This window comes from Erithacus rubecula (assembly GCF_903797595.1).
Source record: "Erithacus rubecula genome assembly, chromosome: 5".
Classification (NCBI taxonomy): Eukaryota; Metazoa; Chordata; class Aves; order Passeriformes; family Muscicapidae; genus Erithacus; species Erithacus rubecula.
Window position 1 is genome coordinate 21,434,095 of NC_136687.1, and position 14,523 is coordinate 21,448,617.

General features: G+C 45.1%; 1 protein-coding gene and 1 long non-coding RNA gene across 7 annotated transcripts in view; one reads left to right on the forward strand and one right to left on the reverse strand.

Moving 5' to 3' along the window:
• Positions 1 to 236: 236 nt before the first annotated feature.
• On the forward strand, positions 237 to 6,221 carry LOC306802527. The gene is made up of 3 exons (XR_013774392.1): positions 237 to 317; positions 2,804 to 2,914; positions 5,579 to 6,221. It is a non-coding gene; the product is annotated as an uncharacterized lncRNA (long non-coding RNA).
• Positions 6,222 to 11,895: 5,674 nt separating this feature from the next.
• RBM47 (RNA binding motif protein 47) overlaps positions 11,896 to 14,523 on the reverse strand; it is a 74,149-nt gene continuing 71,521 nt past the window's right edge. For all 6 annotated transcript variants that reach the window (XM_079306905.1, XM_079306904.1, XM_079306906.1 and 3 more), the window contains 2 exons: positions 12,996 to 13,201; positions 11,896 to 12,647 (listed from right to left, as the gene is read on the reverse strand). In XM_079306905.1, the coding sequence (XP_079163031.1) occupies positions 12,402 to 12,647; positions 12,996 to 13,201 (452 nt within the window). In that variant the 3' untranslated portion in view covers positions 11,896 to 12,401. The remainder of the gene's footprint in view (positions 12,648 to 12,995; positions 13,202 to 14,523) is intronic.

Below are 14,523 nucleotides of genomic sequence, written 5' to 3' on the forward strand. Positions count from 1 at the left end.
CTTTCTGCAATATTGGGGCTGTTGTAAGCTTTATTTGTTCCTGTGGACACAGTGTGTCTGTTATTTCTCAATGTGCTTATCTTGAATTGCCTTGTGGAAAGTAGCTCTTTTATCCATAACTCCTTCCTTAAAAATCAATGATAGCAAATACCAACATTTTCAGAAATGCTCAAGATGAGATTTTTCAAGAGCACATTGCTCTAGACTGTGTTTAGTGCCTCAAAAGTCAAGACAGAATGAAGACTAAATCTTCAGGACTGTAGAGAAATTCTGCTAGACGGGTAAGCATGTCAGAGTAACTACCACAGTCCCCAAAGGTGAGTGTTCCTTCCCACCTTCCCCACAATGACACATTGTTCTCCTTTTATATTTCAGACCCAGGAAAGTCATGTACAATTTAAATGGAAGTAATGACAGTAAAGTAAAGAAAGTGTAAAAAGTACCTATGCAGAATAAAAAGGAACAATGTCTGGTTGAGCTTAATCTGTTTTACTTGAGAGGGAGAGTACTTGTGTGTTGACAGTTACTAAATAAACAGAAAACATGTTCATCTGCAGAAATCCCCCAAGCTGGCCTGGGGGCTGAAGGGATGCTGGAGAACAGTTAGATAAACTTGTCCTGTTCTTTCTCTTCCCTGGTTATTGACTTGTGACAGTGGTGTTCACTAAATCTTGGGTTAAATGGATCCTGCATCAGACTCAGCACAGGCACCCATAAATTCTAACTGTGCAGATGCTAAAGAGATGGAAAGAGCTTCCTGGGGAGTTGATGTATTTCCTCCTAGGTGGTAAAAGGTATGGAAGCAAATCCATCTCTCAAATTCACTCTGCTTCTTCTCCACCATTCATCTTGGGCTACTCTGAAATACCATCTTCTTTCTTAGCACTCCTTTTAGTGGCAAGCAGGTTGAGTAAATTCAAGCTGCTTTGCAGTTTGGGCTGAGCAAATGTAGAAATAAGAGTTGAAAGTACTCACAGTTGTCTCTTTTCTGGCAGATAGTCCCCATAGTACACCAGCCCAGAACAGCCACAGCATGAGGCTCCTTATAGTGGGAATGTCCAACCAAAAATCAAAATTTCACACGAGCAGTCGCTCTGGCAACAGCCTGCTAGCAAGCTGTCATCTAGCAAGCTGCCAGGGTAACTCTTTACCAAGTGGGGAGGTGTTGGCAGCTCCAGCCCATGGGAGCAGAAGTGATGGGTCAGGGCTGCAGTACGGGGCTGACACTGCCCAGCACAGCACTGCTCACTCAACGTGTCTGTCCTGTTTGGGATGCAGCCCAAGTGGATGCCCCTGAACAGCTTTTTGGCAGAAATTTTACAGTGATTTGCCCAGCTTTATCATTTGTATCACAGTTCCTGTATCAGCTCATCCTTGTTATTGAGCCTTTTATGTCAATTTAAATGCATCTATTTCTAGCTTTCATCACTTTGAGCCTCTTATGCCATCTGCTAGATGTCCAAAAGTTGCTTTCTTACTAGAAAATTGTGATCTGCTATATTTACCCTTCAATCAGAGATATTAGCTCATTTGGGCCTGGTTTTTATCTTTGATCAATAGATCCTGTAACAGTCATAAAAAGCTTTTCTTCTTTCTGATCAAAGTGGAAAAGTAAAATGAAGAGAATCACCTCCATTTTCCTTAGCATTCCTCTGCTTTTTGAGAAGAAAACCCTTATTCCTTGTCTACTTTCTCTCTTCTCCACCTTCTTAAGCATCATCTACTATTAAATATTATCATTTGGGTTGCCATTATCTTCTTAGAACAAGCAAAGCCCTAATTACATTGAATTTCTATATTAAAAACACTGGGTAGCAGCTCCTTAGCCTGCCCTGCCATTTCTGGAGTGAAATAGCTGCTTGCATAAAGCCGCCCTTTGTTTTCCTTGTTGACCTCTTGCAGGTTTTTCCACTTTGCCTTCACTTTTTTCCTTCCCCCTTCTGATTTCATTAAAAGAGTAGCTTTCATCTTTTGTTTTGGGAGGTGTGTGTTTCACGTGTGCACTCATGTGCTGGCCCTTTTGTGTTGCTTTCACATCAAACTCAGCAAAACTGGAAAACTTACAGGGAACAAGACCTCAGACCTCTAAATTCTGTCCAACCCTGTGACATTGTCATGCTCATAACAACGAGGGTGTAATGTCAGATTGCAAGGAAAAGCATTCTGGAAGAGCATATAGATAGAATTTTGTCAGATGATGACTATGATTCCATCCCTTCTACTAATTTTGGGGCTTATCGATTGGCTAATTAATAAATAGCCTGGTAACAACTAATAAAAAAAAAAAAAAAAAAGGAAAGAAAAAAAGAGAAAAATTACCGTAAGACTGGAATAAACAATGGGAAAACACGGAGAGACTCCTAGAAAGTCTGCCAAGCTTAATTTATAATAATGCTTTTATGTTTCTAATTGAAGTATCTGAAAGCTGTGCTGAAACATCTTTTGGTAGGCATGTTCTCTTTTTTCCCCCAGCTTAACATGTGGTGCTAGCATGTCTTAGGAATCTATTCTTAAAGATTTGTCATGAAATATACAAAGTCATTGAGTTGTGTATATAAGACTACTACATGTGATCCCTTATCTTATACAGTCGGTTCCAGGGTGTTCCTAAGTTCTGTCAAAGTCAAACCCTGAAATGCTCCTTGGTAGGAATTTTCCACAGTTGTGGTAAGACGAGAAGAATGTGCCTCTGTGCAGGGGCAGTGTGATATAGCAGCAAAGCAGACCCATGGAGGAGTGATGCCACAGGAAGCCTGCTCATCTTTTGCTTTTCATTAATATTTTGGTCTGTTCCTTATTGCAGGCCATGTAGTCTCTGGGGATCACAACAGCCAGGTCTCCCCACAGCTTTCCCTGTTTGCAGACATGAAAATCCATTTCTGAGGCTGGAGAACTGGAGGTTCACCTCTCAAAGGTGAGCTGTGGTTGCCGTGTGTGGGATGCTGAGACGTGGCAGGAGGAGCTGGGGCAGCAGTGCCCATCTCTGGAAAGGCTCTTGGTGCTCAGTTCTTCTCTCACTGGTGGCTCTTGCTGCTGGCCCCTCCTAAGCCCTGAGGAGATCCTAATGCCATTGTGCAAACAGTGGGAGAGTTGGGAGATGAGAGGAGCCTGGTGGAATAAGCTGACAGGCAGGGCTGTGTTGGGCCCAAGAATTATCTTAACAATAAACCTACTCATGAGAATAAATGGGAGCAGGAGAGCTGCCAGTTAATAAAAAAGTTCATAGCAGAAAATATTGGGGCTGAGCATCAGAGGCAGCCTGACAGGCAGAGTCACAGTGCATAGTGGTTGCCCAATTTCAGGTACAAGATGTTTTCTGTGCCAAAGGTGGGGCTTTCACATGGCTCTGCTGTGCCATGCCTGGCTGCCAGGGCATTGCTGGCTGTGCTCCTGCTGCTGTGCCCTCTCCATCGCCCTGTGTGCAGGCAGGCTGGGACGGGAGCAGATGCTGGGCTGATCCTGCAGGACTGCCTTGGGCTGCACAGCTCAGCCCTCTGCCTGTGCAATGGCTCCTGTGGGGATGTGGCAGGCAGACGTGGTTAAACACAAGCCCTTGCTCCTCCCCTTGGCTCCTCCTGGCCGGGGGGAGCTGCTGGAGCCAGGCTGGGCTGGCAGTAGTGGCTCTCCAGGGATGGTGACAGGTACTTGGGGTGTGTGGCTCACCCACCACTGCTCTGGGCTGCTCACAGCTGAGCCAGCTCCAGTATGGAAAGCTCTGTCATTCTCCCATAGCCCTGCTTAGCCTGTACAGATGTCCAGCTGGCAGGCTCCAGGAGATTGCAGCAGTACCTTCACAAAAGTACTTTTCATCTTTAGCTGCTATCATGCTTAGGGCAACATTTCCATGGATTGAGCACACTGCAACAAAAAGCTGTTTAAATAATATAATGAGACAAATGTTGCCCTAAAGAAGGTATTAGTATGTGTTAGCATGTGGGAGTGAAGCCAAACAAAAAAAAGCCAAAAGCAAAAAGCCACAGTTCTCAGAAATCAGCAGGCATGCCACCCTTGGTGCTGAAGAAGACAACCTCCAGTGCCTGGCACTCTGACAAGTGCTATTGCAGCCCTCAGTCACGTGAAGTCAGCTCTCTGTGCTAACAGGAAAATCAGTGTACCCTCTGGACTGTGCTGGAGCAAGTCATGGGCACAGTCTGCAGAGTTTCTTGAGCATCTTCTGTCTCCATTAAGATTTTCCCAGCCTGTGTCCTCATCTCAGCTGACAATGCTGACTAAACATTGCCTAAGGATGGCCCCCTACTCATAACCTCACCTACTGTGTCTCAGGGGCTAAGACTGCCCTTGTCACTTCAGGGCTGCATGCTGGTCCCTGGGGATGCTCCATCAGGAGGGAGTTGCTGAGTGCAGCCTGGCATCTCCACACATTCTTGGAGCATGCTCCTGATCCAGGGTCGTGGCAGACCTGTGCCTCTGGTTGGTCTGAACTGGCTTTCCCTAATACAGGGTGTGCAGCTTACCAAACACCCAGCTGTCATTTCAACAGTTTATGATATTCTGGAGATGAAGCAGAAATTATAGTAATGGCTGCTGCTTTATCTCAAAACACAATTGGCTTTTGGAAAGTTGTAACTCATACTCCTGTTGTAAAACCAAATGATGGCCATTCCTCACCTGTGATGAGCTGTTATGTCCCTAAATGCCACAGCCAGGGAGAAATGGTGAAGCTCACTGAGAATTTTCAAGGTAAGAAAGAGTATTTGATCACAAACAGCCTTACCTATGTTAAATAACTCAATAATGGTTTTTTTTCTCTCTTATGGGCAAATCATTTACTGTAATTTAATGATCACAACCACATGAAATTTACTTCCTTATGTTGAAAAAAAAAAAGACAAGAAAAATAGGATTAAATATCTCAGTTTATCTTTCCACATAGGTCACATGGCCAAAGTTGATTGTAAAATGTTGAAATACTAGTTTGAGGTGTAGCCAGTGCCAAGTGTTGTACATTTCCGTGTTCTCCCTCCCTTCCTATCGCTCACAAAGATGTCACAGAAAGACAAGGAAGTTCATTTTCTCAAGAGGCAGATTTTCTTTTTCAGTGTAAATTTAAAGTACTATTTATTATCTTTAAATCTAATCCTTTTAGACCATGATCCTATCCTAGTCCCAAATCCAAAAGGAACAGTCTGAAAAAAAACTTGTACAAAAGCCAAAGTGTGTAACCAAGTCACTTAATTTGAGAGTGTCTCAAAACCTCACAGGAGCTGCAAGAAGTGGGCCCAGAAATGTGAGGTGGGGCCCTTGTGCACCACGTGGCCTTTTCTGAAAAGAGCAGTGCAGGTCCCTTTTGGGGTGTCTACACACCCAGGCAGGGGCTCAGGCCAAGGTGAGCTGGCTGAACCTGGTGAACCCCTGCCTGGCAGGACACTGAGGAGACTGGTGATTTGAATCAGCATTTGGGAATTGGCTCCTAAGGGTGAAGGGTGTAAAGGAGTTTGGGACTCAGAGACAGTACAGTGCCATACAAGACTTGATTTTTCTTCTCAGCTACAAATCATAGCAGACTTCCATGATTTATTTTTCCATGAGCAGCAGCTTATGTTGGCTGTGGTGGAAGCAGCTTCAGTTCTTCAGTGCTCTGCCAAGCTCCCATTAGCTGCCCCATTGCTGCTGGATACCTGCACTGCAGCTGCTGACTAGGACTGTGTCCCTCTGTGTCCTGCACAAAGGCTGGTGAGCCAAGGGATCCATCTCCTGGAGTGAAGACAAGCTTTAAGGGAATTCTTAGCTTATCCACATGTCCAGAAAGCCTTGTGGAAGGGACAGCATTTGAAAAGTCAAAGACTTGAGGAACTAGGGATGCCCTGTGTACAGCCAGTGCATGCATAATGAGTTTAATTAGTAGCTCCTTGTCATTGCAAGCCCTTTGGAGTGTCTGTAAGAAACCTTGGTCCATAACCTATGGATTTGTTACAGGAGTGAGAATTGCTTATTGTAGTTATTGCTTCAAAGCTTTGGAACAAAGGACCTGCTCTAAGAGTAGGCTGTTTTGCCTCTGACTGAGTTAAATGCATTTTTCTCTCTGCTGGTTAGCTTGAGGTCACTGCTGTGGCTTGTGTAGGCTGTTTGCAGAGGTTTATTTCATGCTTCATGAAGATCTTCGGGCTTACCTGTGGCTTCCTGCTTCCCACCAGTGCACAGATTGCAGTAGAGGCTGAGCTAATGATGAGCTTCTGTGACATTGCAAAAACATGCAAGGATGGGCTCAAAGTACAACCTGGCTGGCAAAAATTATGTATGTGTGTGTTTGCAAAGAAGTGAAAAAAATATAAAAAAGGACAAAAACATATATCTTCCCTGTAATGATGATATGTATGATGGTGTCAGACAGAACATGAAAAGTGACCCACCTTCCTCCAGGGCAGCCACCACCCCACAGACCAGCTGCATGCAGAAGCACAGGAGCAGCCAGGGTGGGCACCAGCCCACAGCCCAGGTTTGTGATGGTGTGTCTCCAAATGCCCTGGGGAAAGGTGGCTGTGGGGAGCCCTGGTCAGAGGAGGTGAAGCCCCAGGGCCCATTGTGGGGCAGATCTGACTTCACAGTCTGTTGGATGGAGGTGTCTGACAACTGACTCAACCTGTTCAGACAAAGGGACAAAACATCTGACACTGTGTTGGGAAGACACAGGCATTTGGTACATGTGGGACAAAGCTGAGCACACCTGAACATTTTCCCTGTAAAGTTTTCTGGTGCAGACAATCCTTGACTGGTCACCTCTCACATCCAGAATCTGCAGTTTTGCCTGAGCAAGGACTGTGAGATACAACCTCTATCTTCTTTGGTTAGGAACCAAGTGAGCTCCAGGTCTTGTCTTCTGTCTAGAGGAAAAAAAAACCTGATCTAATTAATCAGCTTGACAGGAAACATTTCATGTGGAAGTACTTCTACAGTACCAAATTTCTAAAACTTTCTGTAGTCTCTTTCCTCTTTGGCAACTTGAACAATCATAATTGCATGGCACAGCCTGTCTTTGTGCCAAAAGGGAAGGACTCAATGCCACAAAACTACTTTTTAAAAAAAATATTCCCTAGCTTGCAGCTCCTCCCTGCAACACCGTTCCAACCATTTTGCTGCTAGGCAGGACCTGGCTCTAAAACTCAGTCAAGTGTGATTCAGCATTTAATTGACACAGTGGAGCATAAAACCTGACTTTTGCTGACTTTTAGATGCACAGCAGAGGTAGTTTCTCTTGTTACAGCGTAGGTCTCAAGTTTATTTATTTTACAGGTCAGCATGATGGGCCAGTTTTGTGGCTGATTGGCATCCAGGGAGCAGAGAGTTCTGTAAGTGCTCAAGACTCACTCAGACCAGAAGTGTTAAGGGTGTAACACCAACCACAGAAAAGGAGATGAAGTACTGTATCTACCTTTTTATATGTATGAAAAATTAATTTTGCATATACTCTGAGTGTTTTTATAAGTGAGATGTTGCCATATCAGAGTGGTGCACTTGAGTTTCTTCTAAATCTGTTCATATAATAGTTGTATCACAGTTGTGCTACAGGATGGCATTTCCTGAAGAAAGCCAAATCTGGTTTCTAGCATGGTTTTTAGGATGATACCAGCCAGGATACCATCTACTCTTCAAGACCATGAAGAAAGACATTGAAAAAGAGAATGGGATCACCTTGGCAGCATTTTGAGTTGTCACAGTGCCCAAGGCCTCAGCAGAGCTCCTGACATTCCCAAGGCAGCAAGGTCATCTTGAAAGCACAATTGCATTTCTCTGGCATTGTTTATGTTAATATCCTGAGAGTGACTTGCATATTTCAACCTTACGAAGAGTTAATCATTAATTAAGATCTTACAAAACTGAAGACAGAAATCAGCAGCCTAGAAAAAGAAAGAAATTATCTTCTAAAGTGTATATTTAGAAAAAGTTATGTAGATTAATTTTAATCTTGGGTAGCTTGGATAAAGGGAAAATGAAAGAGCAGAAACACATTTCAAAGTGGCACAGTTCATCTCATTGGAAAACATTGCTTTTTGTCAAGGTCATGCCTCATGTTTAAACATCTATAAAGGGCCATGGTTTGCTGGTGGTTTCTTTCTCATCCAAGTGAATTATAGAATCATTCAGGTTGGAAAAGACCTTTGAAATAATTGAATCCTACTAACCTAGCACTGCCATGTTCACTAGTAAACCATGCCCCCGGTACCACACCCATATGCTTTGTTAACACTGTCAGGGAATGGTGATTCCACCACTTTCCAATGCTTCACCACCTTTTCAGTGAGGAAATTCTTCCTAATATCCAATCTAAACCTCACCTGGCACATCTTCGGGTCATTTCCACTTGTCCTGTCACCTGTTACTTGGGAAAAGAGAACAACCCCCACCTGGTTACAATCTCATTTCAGGCAGTTGTAGAGAGTGATCAGGTCTCCTGTGAGCCTCCTTTCCTCCATCTCCCTCAGCTGCTCCTCACAGGAATTGACCCTTCCCCAGCTCCATTGCCCTTCTCTGGACTCACTCCAGCCCCTCAATGTCCTTTCTGTGCTGAGGGATCCAGAACTGGACACATGATTTGGGGTGTCACCAGTGCCAGGTATAGGGGGATGATCCCTGCCCTGGTCCTGCTGGCCATGCTATTTCTGACACAAGATGCCATTGGCCTCCTGGGCACACCCTGGCTCCTGTTCAGCAGCTCCCAAACAGCATTCCCAGGGCCTTTTCCTCTGGGCCACATTCCAGCCACCCTGCCCCAGCCTGTGGTGCAGTGCAGGATCTGGCACTTGGCCTTGTTGAGCCCCATAAGATTGGCCTTGGCCCATTGATCCATTTTGTCCAGGTCTCTCTGCAGAGCCTTCCTGCTCCCACCCAGCTTGGTGTCATCTGTGAGCTGAGGGGCACTCTATGTCCTTGCTCAGGTCATTAACAAAGACATTTAACAGGGCTGGTCCCAATACTGAGTCCCAGAGAACGCTGCTCTTGACTGGCTATCAGCTGGGTTTAACTCCATCCATGGATGTAACTCTGGCCTTGGCCATTCAGACAGTTTTTTACCCAGTGAACAGTGTGCTCCTTCATGCCATGGCAAGCCAGTTTCTCCATGAGGATATTGTGAGACACAGTGTCAAAGGTTTTACTAAAATTAAGTTAGACAACTTTCCCTCACCAACGAAGTGGGTCAATCCTGATAGTTCCCTGGTTTCTCCTTCCATTCCTTTTTGTAGATAGTTGTCAGATCTGATATCTTCCAGCATCTGGGACCTCTCTGGTTAGCCAGGACTACTCTCTCAGACTGCTATTTTCCACAAACTGTATTTGCAGCAAATTTTCTCCAGGTGTGTTTACACCAAGGAAAAAGCTAAGGAGTCCAGAGCACTGCAAATGAGGTGCAGCTTAACTTTCTCCATGTTTGAAGCATGGAGCATGCTGAAATTAAAAGGATGACCCAGTTCCCAGTGCTCCTGCCTGGCACGGAGGCCATACAACAGAGACACAGGAATTTGTGCACTGGGTGGATGGAAAGCATAAAGAGATATTAGCTCCAGCTCCATCCATTTCTCGGCACCAACTCTAAACTGCAGACAAGGAGAAATTTAGGTTGTTCAGAGGATGCTGGAAGAACAGAGAGATGCCCAATATGTGTGCTGGGAAGGTCCCTGTCCTCTGCAGTGGTAGGACAGAGGAGTCAGTGGAGCAGTTCAACTCCTCACCCCGCAGGAGCCTGCAGGGATGCAGTGCCTGCTCCTCTCCTGCCCCAAAAATCCTCTTCCCAGCTTGGAGGGGAGCACAGCCTTGGCAGAGTGGAATGTTGCAATGAAGGAACAGTCTCTGTTTTTAAAGAATGCTTTATTCACTACAACCTAGAAATGTACCGTAAATGGAGCAAGAACTAAATAAACTCAAAGGCTTCTGACAATACAGAGAAGAGAGATACAATAAAATATCTAAAATATCAGCTCTTTTGAGAATAAGGCACACTAGTTTTGTTTTTTTTTTAATATACTTTTTTTTCTTAGAATAGTTTGTTCTTAACCTAAAGATGTTCACATTTCAAGTTATTAGACTTACCTCAGTAGTAGTGTACATGAAATGGTTTAGAAGCAAGTGTCAAGACAGGCATGGGCAGGAGGCTCAGCATGACCTGGCTGCCTGCATGCCTGGGTCCTGCCTCCATCCCTGGGTGCTGCCTGCTTCTGCCCTGGCACAGGCAGCACCCACTGTTGGCCAGGGCACCTCAGGGTTTTCCCTCATTGGCTCCTTTCTCTTCCTGCCATCTCTGTAAGTGGCAGGTCCCTTGTCCTGTTGGCAGGGAGAGGATTAGTGGGAAGGGAGCCATTGCCCTTCCTCTCTCCTCTAGGGTCAGCTGTGGCATGGGGCTGGAAGCAGAGGCCACTAGACTGGCCTTTCCTGGCTCCAGGGGTGTTTGTGCATGGCCCACGGACCCTCTGACATTTAGTGTTGAGCCATGTAAGGCCTTAGACTGGAGGGCTGGAGGAGGCAGTGCTAGACTCTGGCTGGGGCTTGCCCCCCAGTCTTTGCCCAGATCTCCTCCTCTCTCACCCTATACAAGGGCAGGACCTTGGGGCTGAGGTCTGGGTGTGCTTTCAGATGTGCAGGTACAGACCATAAAAGTTTCCTGGGAAGGGGCGTGGAGGGGCAGAGTCCAAGCTAATGGGTAACCTCACAGTGCTTCTGCTAATGGGTCGACAGGGTCAAGGGGAGCTCAGCTTGTCTGAGCAAGAGCACCTAAAATACAACTGCTCCATTTTGAGGCAAGAAAAAGAAGTGTATTGAAAAGGTCACTTAACTGAGCTTGATGCAGTCTGAAAGTGGTTCAGTTGTCAAAATATGGCCAATGTGAAACCCCTTTGGTATGCACTTATACCACAAAAAGTAGAAGAACATTGTTTACTGACTCCCTGCTTCTTACCTTTTGTCACCAGGCTTGTGTTTACAGAGCTGATGAACTTCATACAAAGGGCAAGATATTTTTTTACCATTTTACTCTATTTTACATTCACTGCACTACTAAATAAAAGCCTTTAAACAGGCCACAAAACACTGCAATAATATATTTACTTCTTAATAAAACAAACTTTTTCATAACATTGCAATAAAAGGTTTTTGTTTTGTGGCAAACCACATACCATGTAAATTTGCAACATAAAATGACTTTAAAAACGTATATTAAAAGATATTTACAAGCTCTAAAATGTGTTAAAATCCTTGGGTCTAATCACTCCCAACCCTGATGTGCATGTTAACTCCAGTTGTGGAGAAGGGGAATTAAGAGTGGAAGGGAGGCTGGGAGGGAGGCTAGCCCTGTTTCACTAATTCCAGTATCACTACCACCCCTAGTACCTTTGAAATTTCTCATGGAACATGATGGAGCAATGGGTAAGTAATGCTGCAAATCGTCTCAGCCAGAGCGTGGTTACTCTTGCCAGCAGCAGAATAGTTCTCAGTCACTACAACATATACTTCAAAGAATAAAATGAAGAAAATAAAATGAAAAAAAGCCTTGGCTTTATACTGGATGAAGATCTAAGTCAAGACACCTCGCGTGAAACATCAGCTACTCGTTTCTGTACATGCTCCAACTACAAGTAGCTTCAATAAATAAAAAATCCAGTTGCTATGGAAAACTTGGAGCCTTTCTTCAGCTAAAAACAAGCCTGCAAATCACACTGTGAAGAGGTATGTGTGAGGAGGCTTTTTTTTTCTTTTCTCTTTCTTCCAAACAGGCAATATTAGTTACTTGTTGTTTCAAATGAGAATGAGCAGATTGTATTAATGCCAGCACAAAAATGCAGAGGTCTTGCACATTTTTCAAATTGCACTTTCCAGTATAATTTTTAAATAAGATACTTGTTGTTTTCTTCTTAAAAAACGAAACAAAACAAAACAAAACAAACTAAGTTATGTATTCTTTAAATATTGAATATACTCTTCAAAATATATTGTTAAAACTTTCCCTAGCTGCTCAGGTGTGCTTTTTAATATATAGCTGATATATTATTAAAGGCACTACAAAATAGACATCTCTGGAGTGCAGAAATTACTAAAAAATAACCTTCATACCACAAATATATTGAAAATATAACTGCTAAAAAAAAAAAAAAAAAAGACCCCATGCAAGCCCACTACAATACGTATAAAAGCACGTCAGTGGTGGGCTGGATGCACCGAGGTCCTTTGGAAATGTATGAATACAGGCATGTTAAATTTTTAAAAATAGCCTAAAAAAGTTAGTGAAAACTTCAAGCATAGAAAATATTTCAAACACATTTTTCTATGACATTCTTCACTTTCCGCACTGTTTTACCAAGCCCAAACGTTTACTCTCCCGCAGACAGTTCTTTCTTCATAAATAGTAAAGTGTTCCTTCAGTGTGTGTTTCCCCAGCAGCCTGCTCTGCGACAGTGTCAGTACGTCTGGTAGACGTCGTGGATGGGCACCTGGATGGCGGCGGCCGGGAATGCCGGCGGGATGTAGCCCGCGTACCCTCCGTAGGCAGCGGCGGCGGCCGCCGCGTTCTTCTGTAGCGTGGCTATTGTGGCCGTGGCCGCGGCGGGCGCCGCGAACGGCACGTAACTTGTCCCGTAAATCCCGGCGGCGGGGATCCGCGGCACGTTGGGAGCCATGGTGTACACCGGCGTGATGGGGCGGCCCTGCGAGGAAAGGGGTCAGAGCTCAAATGAAGGACTGCTGTAACATCCCACTCCCATGCCCTGGAGAAAGCCCTAGAAAGGGAGGAGGTAATGGGGAGAACGGGCAGTCCATCCCTGTTGGGTTATGCTGTCATGCGAGGCTGTTCTCCCCCTCACAGTTTGGTCCCCCATAGTGGGGAAAGAAATGTGCAGATGTCTAAGACAGGTCAGATGAACCTCAGGGCATTGTGACATCCCCAAAAGTATGTCCTGAATGGAAGCACAATCCCCCCCCCATTGGATAGCATAGCAGGATGTACGGGAAGCTGGAAGTATGGGAGGCAGGAACTTCCCACGTGCTGAACTCACCTGGAAGGGAGGAGGTGTTGAGACAGCTGGTATTACAGCTGCAGCTGCTGCTGCTGCTGCGGCAGCTGCTGCACTGGCTGGGTCCTGCTGGACAGCTATAGGGTTGATGATGTGCTCAACAGTGTGAATTTTGCCATCTTCCATCATCTTAGCTGGTGGTGCCGCCTGAAACATGGAGTACTGGGCACCAATGGCAGGGATGGCCACTAGGAAAGACCAGACATCATCAGATACATCAGAAGAGAGTTTCCAGGACCTCTTGTCAAAGAGCTCTCCCTCCCAGCTGCACAAACTCTCCAGCAGTGATCCTGTGCTGCTCTTATCAGGGGACGTAGCCTTGTGTGCAGGCAGGGGACTGGGGCACCTCTGCCCTCCCCAGGCATGGGAGCACCAAAGCTGATGCACAGTGACAGGCTCAGTGCTGTTTGGTCCAGCATTTCCCCCCATGCTCCTGCCATAAGTGCCCTAGAGCCAGAGTGCTCCTGGGGAATGGGAGCTTTACCCAGATTTACATAATCCCTTCTGACCACTGCTGTAATTCCCACTGGCTGAGAGTGTGGCCTGAACACAAGGGGTAAGAGTGTGCAATGTCCCAGTGAGGTCCCTGCTCCAGCTGTTGACATCAAGGAATATGTAACTGCCACAGGAAGAGCTGCTCCAGGTCAGAAAGTTGTGTTTTGTACTGCAGAAGTGACAGGCAGCAACCAGTCTGCTTTACATGCCATCCTTTGGCCAAACCTGTGAAATATCAGCTCTTTTACGAGCATTTCCCAGGACTACCTTGGCTAAATATGTTTTATCCCATCTGTCTGCTACAAGATCAATGTACTTAATGACATTAAAATAAAATAAACTTCTCTTTAGGGAATTCTCCCTCATGACAAAATTGGACAACATGATATAATTTGAGCCATGGTCTTTCAGATAAAGGGAGAACACTCTGGCCAGAATAATAGCATTCAGGATGATGAGCTGATCCAAAATGGAGTTTCATGGCTTACTTAGGGAAGAAACTGAAAAGAATTCTTTGCTGAACATTCCCAGTAATCACAGTAATTGCATGTGGCCTGGAAATGTGCACTTGAGGTCCAGAAAAACCAGCTGCATTCTGGGCTGTATCAAAAGCAGTGTGGCCAGCAGGTTGAGGGAGGTGATTCTGCCCCTCTGCTCTGTTCAGATGAGCAGAATGGAGTGCTGTGTCCAGTTCTGGGTCCCCCAGTACACAAAGGATGTGAACCTGTTGGAGCAGGTTCAGAGGATGTTAAATGAGATGGAGCATCTCAGACTGAGAGAGCTGGGGTTGTTCAGCCTGGAGAAAAGATGACTCTGGGATAAAAACCTGTACTGGACCTTTTCTGTACTTAAAGGGGACCTACAAGAAAGACTTTATGGTAAGGCCTGTAGTGATAGGACAAGGGATAACAGTTTTAAGTTGAAAAAGGGTTAGGCATAAGAAAGGAATACTCTATAATGAAGAATGAGACACTGGACTGGCTGTCCAGAGAAGTTTTGTGTGCCCCATTATTGG